Source organism: Macrobrachium nipponense, chromosome 32 (assembly GCF_015104395.2).
Source record: "Macrobrachium nipponense isolate FS-2020 chromosome 32, ASM1510439v2, whole genome shotgun sequence".
NCBI classification, from domain to species: domain Eukaryota; kingdom Metazoa; phylum Arthropoda; class Malacostraca; order Decapoda; family Palaemonidae; genus Macrobrachium; species Macrobrachium nipponense.
Genome location: NC_061094.1, coordinates 13,374,769 through 13,392,374, shown reverse-complemented (window position 1 = coordinate 13,392,374; position 17,606 = coordinate 13,374,769). Strand labels below are relative to the sequence as shown.

The 17,606-nt window shown below is 37.4% G+C and overlaps 1 protein-coding gene across 1 annotated transcript in view; it reads right to left on the bottom strand.

The window, feature by feature from the left end:
• Positions 1-17,606, bottom strand: part of LOC135207366 (phosphatidylinositide phosphatase SAC2-like) — a 163,861-nt gene that overhangs the window by 23,113 nt on the left and 123,142 nt on the right. The window contains exon 12 of the mRNA XM_064239095.1: positions 853-1,032. Coding sequence (XP_064095165.1) covers positions 853-1,032 — 180 coding nt within the window. The remainder of the gene's footprint in view (positions 1-852; positions 1,033-17,606) is intronic.

Genomic DNA, 17,606 nt, shown 5'->3' with positions numbered 1-17,606 from the left:
TGAATTTTTTGGCCAACTCCATAAACGTCTCCCTAGAAATGCTTACAACTTTGCTACATTGGAGCTTAAACCACTTTATAAATGTACCCGAATTCTAATATCCAGTCACCTTTCAATGTTTTCTGGCACTTTAAACTTAGCCTGGCTTTTTTTTTCAGCAAGAAACCTAAAAATCTGCTGCTTCTGTTTATTTAAAACTGCACATGTCTGCGGACTCTGTTATTGGCAATCTGGTTTTATGGTGCTTGTCTAACACTGAAAATCAGCTATTTTTGGCTCCATAATTCTGGTTATTGGCGTCGATACATAACTAACAGAGGCACCATGAACCACTATTGGTGCCATAAGCGCCATAAATTGCCAATTTTCAGTTATATTAGCGATTTTTGCTGATCTTCAAGCTGTCAAAATGGAACCCCCCCAATCCAGTGATTGTTTGTTTTAGCTTTACCTGTCCCTCTTCAGAATTTTACTCTTTATAGTTTGGGTACTTCACCTTTTTCCTCTAATCTTGATAAGATCAAATCAAAGACATTACTTTTAGGCTAACTCTTCTCATGTTTATTGCCTGGAAATAATTCCTCAAACTGCATGGTTGTCTTCTTTTTTTTTCTCTTTCAGTGCTAGATTTTGAAGTTTTTTTAGTCTTTCTTTTTTCTAAAACCAGCCTTTCATCTTTGAAGAGGTAAGTCTATTCTTCCTTAAATTTTAAGCCCAACCCTTCTGTCCTCTTCCTTTTTCTTGTTGGATTCAGTACTTACTAGATAATGATATATGGTTGACCATTCAACTGGTCTTTGTATTTACAAAAGTCTAACATTTACACATACCAAAATACTAAATAAGTTTTACCAGCATTTTTGAGTGTGTCAGGAGAGCTCTTTGTAAGTGATGAGAGGGGATTGAGAAAATTGGCAAGTTGGCTCCGACCACGACTTCTCTTTTTCTCAAGCTTCCCGGTTACAAGCTGGACTTCACAACCAATCATCTGAACAGCTACTTCAAAAGTCTCAGCAATAGCCTTCACAGACTCTGAAGAAAGAAAAATCATACAGTTACGTCAAGGAAAATATACCTGCTAAAACTCTTAGCACACAATTGAGGCTAAATGTACAGTACATATTTACTTCAGGTCACACACGTTACATTTAGTTATTGCAAAAAGATAACATAGTCTATTATGATAATGATACAATCAATTTCCTAAATCAGTGGGTTTGAGTTTTGAACACATTTATTATATCCAAAGGCAGATCATACTATCATATTAATATGTTCAGCAATATCAAGGGGAGATCAACAGTCAAAATAGGTTTGATGCTCCAATACCACTTCATAGAAAATAAAAACTAAATACGTAATACAATGTCTAAAATGCTTACAAAAAGGTTTCAGCTTCTGCATTAGGTAAATGGCTTTGCTCTTGGTTTGCTCTAATTTACTACACTGCTCAAATTTATTACACCACTACCTATAACTTCTTTAGAAATGCTGAATTAACAGACCTATTTTCCTGAGTCAAAGATGCAAATTTTTTTCCTGAAATACATCCAGTAGGCTACCTAACCCCAGAGGAAGGTTATCTCTAATAGACACAGTACTAATCAGAACCCTTGCACTTGACCTCTGAATGAAGTACAGTTGAACCTCTTAAAACCAGCATTCTTTGGGGGTTCAGCTCGATTTTGAATAAGCCACCGTTAGTACTTTGTTGAGCAGCACTACATATTGTTTAAATCTTCCTAACAGAGAAAATTATGCATTATTATGTCTTATGTTTGTATGAAAATAATTGTTAGTAATAAAAATGTGGGAAGTCAAATGTTTTTTATATTAAATTTAAATGCATAAATATATTTTTTTTAAAGATTCAACTTGTGAAGGCTCTACCAAAGTCAAAACTTTTAATCAAAATAATGTGATACTTGGCAACATACAAATTCCTTACAGTCGATATACCCCCCAAGAGATCAAATGATGATAAGAGGTAAAAAGCACAAGCAAAATCTTTGTCTGTATGCACTAGAAAATGTTTCTATCCTTCCCCTCCTGTTCATTTTCCTCAATAGATGGCTGTGCGCTCTTTTTACTTTTCCTCAATAGATGTCTGTGAGGTTTTTTTTCTTTTACTTTTTTGATGACAAATGCACAGAGTGATCACCAAAAAATGACAAATTTTTAATCAATTTGTATTTTTCATAGCTAACAAACGTGAGGTCTTAACAAGAGATTTTCTAGTGCTAGCTGGAAACTGGGTAAAAAAGCAATCAAAGATTGTAAAGCAGGGAATCTGGCATCTGGCAACTCATGCGCATATGAAGTGGAAGCTGGTCACCAACCGGGCTTGGAACCTTGTGATGCGTCAGTCTTTCTTCCAACCCAGGATATAAGAGGTGGCTAGAGGTGGGCAGTTAACGTTAAGACCTTAGGTTTGTTAGCTATGAAGCTATGAAATATGCAAATTGATTAAAAATATTTTCATTTGTTCATATGCGGAACAAACCTTTGGTCTTAACAATAGGATAGACTTTATACTTGGAGTGAGGTAATAGTACCCTGAAGTGGCTGGGGTTTCAGCTTATCTGACCACCCTTCCTAGAAGATCGAGTTCTAAAGAAGGGGGTCTGAGCCTGTGAGGAATAGATAGGTGAGTATCTAAAAACTCAGCCTGCTGGGATCAAACACAATTAGGCATGTCCAGATTCATTGCATTCCTGGAAGGTAAAGAGAACTCTGTCTGTTCAAACAACAAACCATGTAGGCCACAAGGGTTTGTTACCACTCCTCCCTCCCCTTGTCAGAGAGAGGAGTAAGTGCTACTGAGAATCAGTATTTGTTTACTGTATAAAAACAAACCAAATAACTGCAACTAGTATGGCGGCCACACTCACTTGCATCAGACCAGTTCCAGCTTATGGTGTGTCTTTATTCTTCAACCCGGCTGTAGGAAGAAAAGGAAAAAAGAGAAAGGAGGAGACCAGCCATCTCACGCATTCTGTCTTCCAAACAATCATCTTATGTAAGATACAAACTGTCACGCCAAGGGAACTGGACAAGCTACACAACTTGTTGGACATACCTCAACAGACAAGGAAAAAGTCTCCAAGGACCCGCGGGCAATGTCCTTCAGGAAAAGGAAGTGAATGTGGTCTGCCGAAGACAGGAACCAGCATTCAAAATCCTATGAACAGGCAAGACAGGAACCAGCTTTCAAAATCCTATGAACAGGCAAGTTTTTCTTAAATGCCAGAGGAACTCATTCCTCTGATGTCATCTGCTCTAGCCTACATAGACTCTGTGATAGAACTATAAGGTGAGGAGTATGCCTGCTTAATCACCTCATGCAGCCAGAATGAAATGGTGTTCTGGAAACTTCCATTCTCAACCAGCCACTGCCAACAAAAAGTCTATGACACATAGGACTTACATGACGAGTCCTTTTTAGATAGCAGCACAGAGCTCTGACAGGACACAGCAAAACCTCCTGTGGATCACTGTCCACAAACTCATTTGGGAGGGACTTGAAAAAGAGGCAAATCTGCCATCATGAACCGAGGGATTTTGAGTCTTAGCTATGAATTCCGGGACAAATTTGAAGGCCACAGACCCCCAACCCCTGGTGTGTTTAGTGTCATAACTCAGGACCAGAGTAAGATCCCACATTGGAGGTTTGAGTTCTCTTCGTGAACAGGGTTATTTGAAACTCTTAAACAAAATTGAGATTTCCCAGGATGAAGAGATGTCCACACCCTTCAGGCACAGGACCAACCCCAAGGCAGCCCTGTAGCCCCTGACAGCTGAGATGGGAAAACCTTTCTTGTTTCTGAGAAAAATGAGAAAATTCGCTATCTGCTGACTGAAGTTCCGAGTGGAGAGAAACCCTGTCCTCGACCCCAACCACAGTAGACAGCCCACTTGCCCCGGTAAACCACTGACAAAGACCTCCTGAGATAGCTGGACATCTGGCCTGCTGCTTGACAAGAAAAGCCTCTCGCTCTCAGGAGATACTTGTCAGTCTCCAGCTGTGAAGTGATAAGAAATCTTACCAACTGGTGGAACTTTTCCACATGAGGCTGGCAAAGGAGGTTGTGCCATGGGGGAATTTCCTTCAGAACCACTGATAGAAGATACAGAGGCGCCACAAAGGTCATCCTGAGATTCCTGGAACTCATTAGTCTGTTCAGGACCTGAAGGATCAGGCAGAGCGGAGGGAAGGCGTACGCTTCGAGACTGTCCCAAGGATGCTGTAGTGTTTCCTCTGCCAGAAGAAGAGGGTCCGGGACTACCGAGATGTAGACCCCAGCTTCCTGTTGAAGCAAGTGGCAAAGAGGTCTAACATGGGTCTTCCCCAAAGGTGAAATGGCCTGTCTGCTACGTCCTGATGCAGAGACCACTCATTACCTAGGACTTGACACCAATGACTTGGTTTATCAGCCACCACATTCCTCATACCTGGAATATATCTATCCATGAGCTCCACAGAGTTGTTGATCACCCACTGGTGCATCTAGACTGTCAATGAGTGGAGCTGGCAGCAGAAAGGAGCCATCTTCTCCAACAAACCATGAATAGAAGAGAAGAGGTCTAACATACATCTTTCCAAGCAGACTGAAGAGATGATAGGATACCCCAAGGGGATGTCCTATGACAAAATACTCGCCACAGATACGTTCTAAATATCTTGCTGTCAACTTGTGCATTGTCAAAGTAATTGCACTATAGATCAGAGAGAAGTCCTTGAGCTGCCCATGAAACGTGCATCTTCAACAGAGGAGACGTCGTATGAGGTGATCCCTTATGATGGCATATGATCAGTATGTTACTCATTAGAGGAGAACCCCCCTTGGACAAAGGAACCACCATGGCAGTGTTCCTGAGCAACGTTTCACAGAGCTAAGATGGATCTTAGCTACTTTGTAGATAAAAACTCCAGATCTGGTTACTTGGATGCAAAGGTAGGTTAAGCTAGGAATCGAACCCAACCTAATCCCAAACTCTTGAAGAATGGGAAAATCTTCTTGCAGAATCAAGAAGCAGAAGAACATCTAGGAATTTGAATCATACACCTGGATGTGTGATGAATTACATACATGAACGTGCGATTAACCAAGTACATGGACGAGCGATGAAAGAACACCTCCGATGGGTTGACAACCAACTGCAATAATGTCACGGTCAAGGCTGGGAGTGATGTCGCTGAAGCTGACATCACAGGCGGAGATGCACTGAGAGTGACATCACGGCATTTGGACTGGTAGCCAGAGTCAAAGGCCTCACAAATGGCGAAGATGGCGAAAAGGTCTTCTTTTGTCTCCTGGAAGGTCTCCCCAGAACACGTACATGTGAAGGATAGCAAAGAATTTACCAAGAAAATCCATCGCTGAAGGAAGTGGCCGAGAGATCGTCCCTCACTTGAATGCAGCTTCAATCTAAACTATGCCATCAAAAGAAGCTATGACGTCACAGGGCTATCTGTGACGTCACACAGCAGACTACTCTTACAGAGAGAGAGAGAGAGAGAGAGAGAGAGAGAGAGAGAGAGAGAGAGAGAGAGAGAGAGAGAAAACAATGTGTGTGTAAGTGTGGAAAAACATTCAAACAAAACCATACTACAAATTTATTTCATTGACAAAAGTGAGTACCAAGTTGAACATCATTGGATGACAAAACATCAGTGGGAGACGATATCCACATTAGAAGCAAGCCTGACAATGGAAGAGCCTGCAAAGAAACAAATAACATGCTTTCTCCTCAGGAAAGATATCTTCTGTCCTGTGAGAGCAAAAAGAATCATATTTATCTGTAAGGATAAAGGGAAGGGAGTGAACTGCACGACTCATGCCCCTCCCCCACCATAATGACGGGAAGAGACGAGACAGCAAACATGACTGGTCTTGCAAGCAGACTGGAAGAATGCAATCAGAGATTGTACACCATTAAAACTGGTGTCGAAGAAGTGTAAGAATACTCCTACGTTAGACAGCCAAATCCTAGTATAAAAACCTTGTCTGCAACATGCACCCCTAACGTCTCGAACTTCCCGAAACACACAAATTCTAAAAGACTAAAACATTACCACATTCCCAGAAAATGTGTAACTAGATAAAATCAAAGATACATAAAACATTAATGTCCTAATACAAATGTTTTCAAAATATCTTCAATATAACAAATGTAAAATTCGACAAATCTAAAATTCTAAAGAACAAAACGTAGCTGGCCCCTCTCTCCCTTTCTCTCCCTGAAGGGGTATTATCCCCATGGGAGATGGACCAAAGAAACATGAACACGTGAATCCTGGAAGGCTGTCTAAGCACGATGATGCTCACATGACTTCTGGGCTGGATAAATATGAAACAAACCACGGGCTTAGGTAAAAAAAAAAGCAGCTTGGGGCCAGGAAAGCAACACAAAAGTCAACTCTCCAAGGCAGTTAAAGAAAGACTGACACATCATGAGGTTCCAAGCCCAGTCGAAGACCAGCTTCCACCTCGAATACGCATGAGTTGCCAGACGCCACAGATTCCTTGCTTTACAAGCTTTGATGGTTTCTTTAACCGGTCTCCAGCTGGCACTATAAGATTATTCTATTGTTAAGACTGAAGGTTTGTTCTGCGTATGAACAATCATTCTTTAGTTTTGTCATTTCATTACCCTCTACAAGCAAAATATATGACGAAGAAACAAAAAGGGATAATTATAAAGAGAGTACATTTAGGAGATGAAAGTCACTGATAATATTCTGCAGATTCTGAGAAAAGTTAAGTGCATATAGTTGACTTACAGTTAGAGGCTAACTTGGGAATGTAGACTAAAAGTGTTAAACGTAAGTATTCTATTTTAAAGAAAAGTATACAGTATGAAGTTATAAAATGATAACTTACCCAAGTACGTAGTAGGCTAAGTCAGCAAATAAGCTATTTGTATGGGGGATTACCTTACAAGACTCTGTTTACACTAGGGGCATCATTTTTTAGAAGTGTATTCTTATTCCATGATTTTGTGTGGATTAGCAGTGGCCTAATCCCAAGTTTTCTGGATTCAGAGGGACTGGGTATAAATTGTAATTAATTGAAACAGTGAAAGAACAACACTATGATACAAAAAATACAGTCACAAAGATTTAGTCCCATACAAGCAGACTAGTAAAGTACAAGTTAATGTTTGAGTAGGAACTTAAATATTGTATATTATTATTACAGTATTGTACAGCAAGACTACCAGTATTTTCACATTCCTTAAACAATCCTGACTTTACAGGAATATTTTTAGCTAAAACAAGTAAAATAGCAATGTCAAAAGGGTTTACTGCTATGTCTTTTTATTAAAGGACTACATATTCATAAAAGTACCATTACTCTGATACTTTTATAAATAGAAATAATTAGTAAAATCTTTTGAGGTTTTGAAAACTGAAATTTTTTTTCTTATCAAATATCTGTTGTGTGGATACTGAATCTTTATTCTATTTGTACTCTGTTCTATTTGGGATGTCATGTTCATGTGGCATTTTTTTTTTCAAACCTAACTCTTCCATAAAATGTTGTTCTGTATTAGTACAAATATTTCCTATTGTGGTGTTTAGTTTTCATTTGTCTGGGATTAAGATAAAATTGTTAAATAAGCCTACATCATTACCATAACAATCTGAAAATACTGCACCAGTTCTAATCCTATCCATTTACATGAACTCTGACACTGCTGGCTAATAAAATTTCTGATGAATCACAGCTGGGCAATATATATCATATAAAGCCCAATTTCTTATCCACTATCCTTGGGGCTAGACCACTGCTGGACCACAGAAAATGCTGGACCACAGAAATCACCCCTTAAAAAAAAAAAAAAAATTCACACGTAAAAGAGAGAGAATTATTGGACCTGGTCTAAGTTGTGACACTGACAGATTTACGTTTGCAAAAGTCCTATAATACAGTTGTATTGACAATATTAATATTAATAAAACTGTATGCAACTTAATCTCACATGCTTTTGTCATATCACTGTATTATAATTTGTGAAGAAAGTGACAGTGCCATTTGCAGTCTGGTATGTTTATATTCTTAATATTAGCAGATTACATTTTACTTGCATCATCACTGCCAGCAGTTGCTAACAGAATGCATTTCTGAGAAGCTTTTTTTTTGTAAATTATCAAAGCTGTTTATAAAATGTAACTTGCTTTCTTCATAAATGTAGTTATATTAAATATGTAGTGTACAGGTGTAATTTTGCCAATTTTGGATGTTTTTACCTTTTCCAAAATGTTTTGTGGCCTGCACCTATTAGTTTCTTCAGCCACAGCTACAACGTTAAATTTAATGTTATAATTTAACACTTTCTTCCCCACTGCATGAAGGATGAATCAAATTATATTTAATTTTCTAAAAAGTTGACCACTGTAACGCAACTATTAATAAATGTCTAAATTATGGTAACTAACATCAACAAACAGCTGTTACTCAATTCAGTTAGGTATTTACCAGGTACATAATATGTCAGTGTCTTGCACACAATAGTAAGTGGTTGTTAAGTATGAAACAGTGATGACTTCTTACACAAGCATAATAAAGTTTGGTAAGCCTGTTGAATGTATGAAGATTTGCATTTAACCTAATCAACTTATGCTTCTAGGCCTATTTATTAGTTAAAAACTAACTTACATATAATACCCGTATGCACTGTCGTTGTTATGCACTGAAACTGAGTTACACATAGAAAGCCTAATCTACCAAAAAAGAAACTCACACATTAAGCATAGCTTAATGTCCCCCCGTATTCACTGGGGATGCGTACCAGACCTCCCTGTGAATAATTAAAACCCGCGAATAGTTGGAAACCCATAAAAATGCTGAAAACAGCCTATTTGTTAGCTAAAACTCAAGAAAAACCCACTAAAAATTCTTATACTTGGTTTCTTTAAGTTTTATCACAAAAAAAGCATTTTATGATGAAATTGTTAAAAAAAACCCTGGAATTTTGGGATATTTCTCATAGAATAATACGTACCATGAATATGCTAATTTTCCGCGAATAATACAGGAAAACGTTCCTGAGAGAAATCCGCAAATCCAGAGAACGCAAATACGGGGGTCCACTGTACATGATATACATGATGAAATCATGATTTGGTAAAAAATTTAAGGATTGCATGATACATGAGTATATTATGCCAATTATGGTTCTTTTTGATGATGTATATTTTTTTTTTTTATATGTTTTTGTTGGAAATAATGTGCTTGCATATTTATGCGGCAAGTTTCTGGTCCAATATCCAAAAAAAATCCTAAAACCCAAACGAACTTAGCCCAACAAACTAATGGCAACTGATTAAAAAAAGTGCTGGACCATGGAGTGCCAGATTAAAATGGTCGGACTGTACTTTACCTGGCAGTCTGTTCAAGTTAATCAATTTTCTGGTAGTAAGTCAATTACAAAAAGTTCATTAAACAATAAAGTAAATTAGCTTGAAAAATAAAAAGTACTTTTAAAGCGTATGAATTAAAATAACAATAATCAACATCCTATATCCGCTAAAGCCACAAGAGCACCTTACTTTATTGCACTGAGAAAGCTGAATGCATATGATGCACCAACCAAAATAAAGCCTTCAACTCAAAAGTGGTGAAACCTTATTGTCATATTTATTTGATCCATTTTGTTAGTAAAAAATGTTGCGCATCATTGAGGTCAAAGCATCTTCAATGCTGGGAAATACAGTATGCAGGTATTCCTATTTTTATCATATTTAACCACTGTAATCAATGAAACTTAAATCTCATACCTAAATACAGCTACTAACAAATTCCTACAATTGTGGAAACTGAGTGGAAATATTTTCAACAAATCCTTCATGTTCCACTGTTATAAACCTATTACTTTACAAAAGCCATGTTAATGCAGAGACCCAAACTAAATCCCAATTCTAAAACAAACATTACAAGCCGTCATTTCATCCAGGGTATTAATCACCTCTTTGGTCTTTAGGAAAAAGGTATACATAAGTAAATGATTTGTCGAAAAAAGCCATATGTATACCTTACAAATGCTGATAATGATGGAGTAATGTATTATCATTATCAATATAATACTATTAATTGTCAGTTAAGTGAATGATGGCTTGAAAGGGTGTTTAATAATAGGCAAATTCTGGTAAATGAAAACAGACAAGGTGCTTATTTTAAGTACCATACTGCATTATACAATACCATGATTTTAAAAATTATTTTCATAATTTCTTTCACTAGTGAAAATAAATATCACTTACTGTGATATCTGAACGAAATAACTTGTGTTAGGCTAAGTGTGCCATGATTTCCTCAAACTGTATGTGAAGCTTCACAGAAAACAGTCTACTATGATAAGTCATCCACTGACTAATATTGCTTGTAACAGAAATTTAACTAGTTTGGTACAATAATTATGACTTTTATTTAAAATAGAAGTGCAAAACAATAAATTCACGGTTAACATTTAAACAAGATTAATATCTAAAGTCGACTTGAAAGGAAGGCAAGGAAAAAAGTAGACAGGAAAGTGACCTTGTTAATGCTGTGGTAAAGGTGTGAAGTGAACTCAGCACTATGTACCATATGAAGCTCAATTGTATAAGACAACAAATGGGATAAAGAAGGTGAAACACCATACTGTGGTAGAAGGGGTTGTAGACATTCGAGTGTAAAGCAGGAACTGAGAGGAAGTATGAAAAAGAGCACCAACAGCATAGCTTAAGTGAAGATGTATTACGTACTGCCCAACTGGTAAATGAAAGAATCACAGAGTAGGCAAGAGCAAAAATTTATGTGTATATGGCCTATGTATCATAAGCAGCAGAGCTTGGATACTGGTAGAGAAAATAGAGATCTGAAGTGTGACTACAAATTGCCAAAAATCTTGATTGAAGTGTGGTTGGGTGATCTTATCACAAATGGGAATGTGAAGAACATGTGTGCCAGCATCTGCAAAGCCAATTACTATAATCCAAAAGGTTGGGATTGCTTGGACATGATTGGTATGGAAGAAGAACAGTTAGTCAGAAAAGTGGTAGATATGGAAGCAACAAGATCAACACTTACAGGCTTGCACAAGAAATCACTAGAAAATGCCAGAGATGGAGACCAACACCAAATCAAACTTTGAGGTGTAAGCTTTTTTTATACAAAATAAAGTGGAGAAAACACCTTTCACACCTAACCCCATATGGAAAAACTGATGTAAAAACATTTATGAGGAAATTGGTGTTTTATTTCCAGAGACCCGTGTCATAATGTCTCAATAATTTGAATAAAATCCATGTCTTTTTTATACAAATATGATTCTGGGACATTAATAAATTCATTATCACTTGAAATAATCAATATTATAAAATCCATGCAATACAATATTATACTTTTGGAACTAAAACTGAAAGTAAAGAGAAAAATAAATTTAACATATACAACATTATGCTAACAACAGAAAAAAACCCAATATTAAAGGTAACTGGGGAACTGTCAGTATCACAAAACCCTTCAGTTTGAATATAAAATACTACCAGAGTAAATACTGGCCTTTAGTAAACAACAAGGCTCGTAAGTCAAACACAACTAGGAACTATTAACACAGCTGTTTTGTAAACAAGAATTTACCCTTTCGATAACTTCAAATTATCTATCAATGTTAAAAATGTCAATAACAAAATTGTCTAATGTTATTGTCTTATGTATACGTAATAATGGTACTCTGGATAAAGTTAGTAACAAAGTGAGAGTTCGCTCATCCTAACATCTTATTGCACAATATCTTTGTGTTGCTAGGGATTCACTTGAATTATCTAAGGTTTTTACTACCATTACAGTTGTTTTATTTACTGTGTCGACAGAACTTTTGACACTTCCAGGGTTAGCCTATCATTAAAAATCTTGCCAGCATTAAAGGTTTGCTTTTTATACTCAGCATATGAGACGACCCCCATTTTGGGTAAGATTTTTTAAAGTTAAAAGGTCACTTTTTATACTGCCATATACAGTATGTATGAGATGTTGGGAAGAATAGAGCTTGAGCTAAAGGCAGCAACAAGTATTCTAATCTGATTTTTAGTTACCCAAAGGTCTCAAGAAGTAAATTTGCAACAATATGAAAACTAATTTGTATTCATCTGCAGTAAATTGTTAGACAATTCATGCAATTTCTTAAATAGCCTACACGAGCTTGCTGAATTACATTCAACTAAGCAAATAACTAAAGTTGTAATCAAACTGAAGGAAAAGCTTCCTTCAAATGCCATTAATATCCATGTTATTATTATTATTATTTTTTTTTTTTTCATTTTTTTTTTTTTTTGCCTCGATCACAGTCCTCCAATTCGACTGGGTGGTATTTATAGTGTGGGGTTCCGGGTTGCATCCTGCCTCCTTAGGAGTCCATCACTTTTCTTACTATGTGCGCCGTTTCTAGGTTCACACTCTTCTGCATGAGTCCTGGAGCTACTTCAGCCTCTAGTTTTTCTAGATTCCTTTTCAGGGATCTTGGGATCGTGCCTAGTGCTCCTATGATTATGGGTACGATTTCCACTGGCATATCCCATCTTCTTATTTCTATTTTCAGATCTTGATACTTATCCATTTTTTCCCTCTCTTTCTCCTCAACTCTGGTGTCCCATGGTATTGCGATATCAATGAGTGATACTTTCTTCTTGACTTTGTCAATCAATGTCACGTCTGGTCTATTTGCTCGTATCACCCTATCCGTTCTGATGCCATAGTCCCAGAGGATCTTTGCCTGATCGTTTTCTATCACTCCCTCTGGTTAGTGCTCGTACCACTTATTACTGCAAGGTAGCTGATGTTTCTTGCACAGGCTCCAGTGGAGGGCTTTTGCCACTGAATCATGCCTCTTTTTGTACTGGTTCTGTGCAAGTGCCGGGCATTCGCTTGCTATGTGGTTTATGGTTTCATTTTTCGTATTGCACTTCCTACATATGGGAGAGATGTTATTTCCGTCTATCGTTCTTTGAATATATCTGGTTCTTAGGGCCTGATCTTGTGCTGCTGTTATCATTCCTTCAGTTTCCTTCTTTAGCTCTCCCCTCTGTAGCCATTGCCATGTGTCATCGCTGGCTAGTTCTTTAGTCTGTCTCATGTATTGTCCGTGCATTGGTTTGTTGTGCCAGTCCTCTGTTCTGTCTGTCATTCTCCTGTCTCTGTATATTTCTGGGTCTTCGTCTACTTTTATTAGTCCTTCTTCCCATGCACTCTTTAGCCACTCGTCTTCACTGGTTTTCAGATAATGCCCCAGTGCTCTGTTTTCGATGTTGACGCAGTCCTCTATACTTAGTAGTCCTCTCCCTCCTTCCTTTCATGTTATGTATAGTCTGTCCGTATTTGCTCTTGGGTGTAGTGCTTTGTGTATTGTCATATGTTTCCTGGTTTTCTGATCTATGCTGCGGAGTTCTGCCTTCGTCCATTCCACTAGTATTCCTGCACTGTATCTGATTACTGGCACTGCCCGCCCAGTGTTTATGGCTTTTTATCATATTTCCGGCGTTGAGTTTTGACTTGAGTATCGCCTTGAGTCTCTGCATATATTCTTTCCTGATTGTGTCCTTCATCTCTTGGTGTTTTATATCCCCTCCTTCCATTATTCCCAGGTATTTGTATCCTGTCTCATCTATGTGTTTGATGTTGCTCCCATCTGGTAGCTTTATCCCTTCAGTTCTCGTTACTTTTGCCTTTTGTATGTTGACTAAGGCGCATTTTTCTATTCCAAACTCCATCCTGATGTCCCCAGATACAATCCTTACAGTCTGGATTAGGGTATCTATTTCCTTGATGCTCTTACCATACAGCTTGATGTCGTCCATGAACATCAGATGGTTGATTCTGTTTCCTCTTTTCTTGAGTTGGTACCCGGCATCCATCTTCTGTAGTACTTTTGTCATGGGAATCATGGCTACTACGAAGAGTAGTGGGGACAGTGAGTCGCCCTGGAAGATTCCTCTCCTGATATTAACCTCTGCTAGTCTTATTCCAGAGCTTGTAAGTATTGTATTCCAGTTGCGCATTGTATTTTTGAGGAAGCTGATGGTGTTTTCCTCTGCCCCATATATTTTCAGGCATTCTATTAGCCATGTGTGTGGTATCATGTCAAAGGCTTTCTTATAGTCTATCCATGCCATGCTTAGGTTGGTTCCTTCTTCTTATTATTGATTTTATTATTATTATTATTATTATTATTATTCTTATTATTATTATTATTATTATTATTATTATTATTAGTATTATTATTATTATTATTATTATTATTATTAATTATTATTATTATTATTATTATTATTATTATTATTATTTTATTATTATTATTCATTATTATTATTAAATTATTATTAATTAATTATTATTAAATATTATTATTAGTTATTATTATTATTATTATTATTATTATTATTATTATTATTATTATTATTCAGAAGACGAGCGCTATTCATATGGGACAGGACAACAGGGGCAATTGACTTGAAATTCAAGCTCCCAAAGAATATGGTGTTCATTCAAAAGAAATAACAGAAGGTAATGGGAAAACAGAAAGAGGTGATCAGTTATTAGAAAAACAGATAGATCATCAAATTAATATACTATAAATACAAATATGAGTAAATTATTAAAATACAGGGAGAAGTACATCAGGGTAGTAATGCATTGCATCATTGCTTAAACTTATGAAGAAGATCCAATTGCATGACATCCTCTAAAGGGAGGCTGTTCCATTGGCCAACAGTGTGAGGAATAAAGGACCTCTGGAACTGAGAAATTCAACAGCAAGGCACATTTACTACAAACTGGTGTTGTTGTTCAATAAATCCAGTTTCTCTCGGCAGGAAATAAAGGGATCAGGCTTCAACTTTGAATGTGAAAGATCTCTATCAAAATATAAATTATGAAAAATTGACAAACGCATCAATCTGTCAATTGTCCAAGTCATTACGTACTGCTAATATTAGAAAACAGAAACCTAACAACATGATCCACCACTCTACCTAAAACAGATACTCTCGGAGAAGTAGACATCCACACACAAATGACCTAAAACAGGTTACACTGATTTTATCACTGTTATAAATATATGAGGCCTTATGAACAAAAACAAACTTTTGTGCAGCATTTGCTGAAACTTTCATTAGATGTTTCTGTAAAGTTAGATGTGAGACAAAAGTTACACCTTGAGGAGTTAAAGATTTCAGACTAATTCAGCAGAGCCCCATCCACCTGAAGGAGAGGATGGGTTGGAAAATCTGTACAAGATCTGCTATTAAATATTTTTAGTTTTACTGGAGTTCAGCCTCACACCCCACTGACTCCATCACTCACTGATCCAGTCCATGTCCCAATTGAGGCAGAGGGTAGCTTCATTTCTCAAAGTGGAGACTACTACATCCAAAAGTGTTGCATCATTGGCATACTGAACAATCTTGCTTTCCAGGTCAACAACCATGTCACTTGTATACAGTAAAAATAACAATGGACCAAGAACACTACCCTGTGGAACTCTAGAAACAATATGTCTTGAATTGCTAAAGATCCCTTCAACAGCATCTTGCTGCTACCTACCCATAAGGAAATCTTGAAGTATTCGTAAAAAATATCCACCCACTACAAGATTCTGAAGTTTATAAATACTGTATATTTCTGTGTACGTATAAGACGACCTTTAAATATGATGAGATAAAAAACAGGTTTTGACATAGGAAAAACCTATTTTTGGTATTTGCTGTTGAGTCCTCAAGGATTGCTCTTTCCATGGTCTATCCAGAGCTCCAAGGTGACCCGACTAATGTCAAAGAATTCTCTTAACTGGTCTTGTGTCTTAATGATAAACATTATAACAAATGATAGAGTATCAATGAACTCAGGATAAGAGGGCACTTTCTATTATTCTCAGTGAACGCTAATACCCAGTTTACCTACCACGTCAAAAACGCAAGAAGTGGTTATGTGGATATGCACGGTCATATTGTTTACATACGACCAAAATCCAACCAAGATGCCATTCCTTTCTGTTGTTCAATGTAGGATGATCCCTTACCCAAATTCCATGTCTTTTCATCTGGGAAGTGGGAGGGTTTTGAGGACTCAAGAGTGACTACCAAAATTAGGTTTTTCCTACACCAAAACCTGTTTTTTGATAGTATAGTCGTTGTCTTGTCCTCAAGGAGCTTTACAAAGAAACTGACTGGCGATGAGAAGCTCAAATTTTAACCCCCACAACCCAAAATCATTTTTGGTCCAGGGCCAAGTCACTAGTTTCAAGGCCCCATTCTTTATTCCAAATACCTTTAGGTTTTGTAGCAAAGTACAAGAAACTAAGTGTGAACTCACATTATTTTAGGGTGAAGTCTGTGGTGACTTACCTAAGCATGCTGGGTATGGTTGCAGTATTGTCAAACCTTCCCCCAGCAACAGTTAGCATACCCACCTGTTAGGAAGACCCGTGGTTTGTCGCTTAGTGCTTATGGGTCAAGGCTATCCATGCCACCAACCAATACACTGTGTAGTCGAATTTGTCTGAGCTCACGTAAAGTGTTGCTAGAGTGCAGGAAGAATGGACCTTTTGGGATGTCTGCCATGACCTCTAGGTAAACAGGAAGTGCTTGAACTGGGCATAATGTTTTGTTTTGCTAACTCTAGTTTACTTAGAACAGGTGATTTCCTTCTTAAACGAAACCCATTCTTGGCCAGGAATGACAGGCCAGAGGACAATAATAACTGATTGTCATGCATTTGTGAGATGTATTGTCCCATCTAAGAGAGCCTGTTTTGCTAATACAAGCTCCTGATGCTAATGCAATCAAGAAGATCGCATAGTGTAGCTTGTGAGTTGTGATTGTATCGGGTCCACAGAATTGAGGGGGCTGATCGGGACTGATCGAAGTCTAAGCACCTTGTTCAGGAAGCAAGTGATTGGAAATCTTCTAGAGAGGATCTTTGTAGTGCAAAGGACCACAGAAGGGAAGATACAACTTATATACTAAGGCAAATCAGGAAATCATAAAACAATGGTTCCATTAATGCTGTCTTGTATTCCATGATTGTTGCACAGGCAGTCCCTGGTTATCGGCAAGGGTTCCGTTCTAGGCAGGGTGCTGATAAGCAAAAACCGCCATTAACCAAAACCAATAGTAAAATGTGGAACCTTACCTTTCATGTGAGGTGATCTCCGAAAGTGGCGACGGAGGAGGAGGACAAATGGCAGAAAACATGAACACTTAACTTTACGAAACACACAAAAAAATGGCAGAAAACATTAACACTAAACTTTACGAAAAACATTAACAAATGGCAGAAAACATTAACACTTAACTTTACAATAAACTTAAAATTAAATTTCTTTTTTTTTTCTTTTTTAGATTTTTACAATTTTTTTTTTTACCTTTTTATACTTTACATTTTTCTGGGCTTGACCTGTGTCGGCCTGTGAAATGGTTCCTTTGATACTATTTCTGAGGAATAAATATTGCTATTCATCCTAGAGAAAAAAGAAACAATATAATGCCAAGATAAATGGCTCGCTCACTTCTTATAGAAGTGTCGGTATAGTAAGGAGCGAGTGGAATCACTACCAGAGGTCCCTTG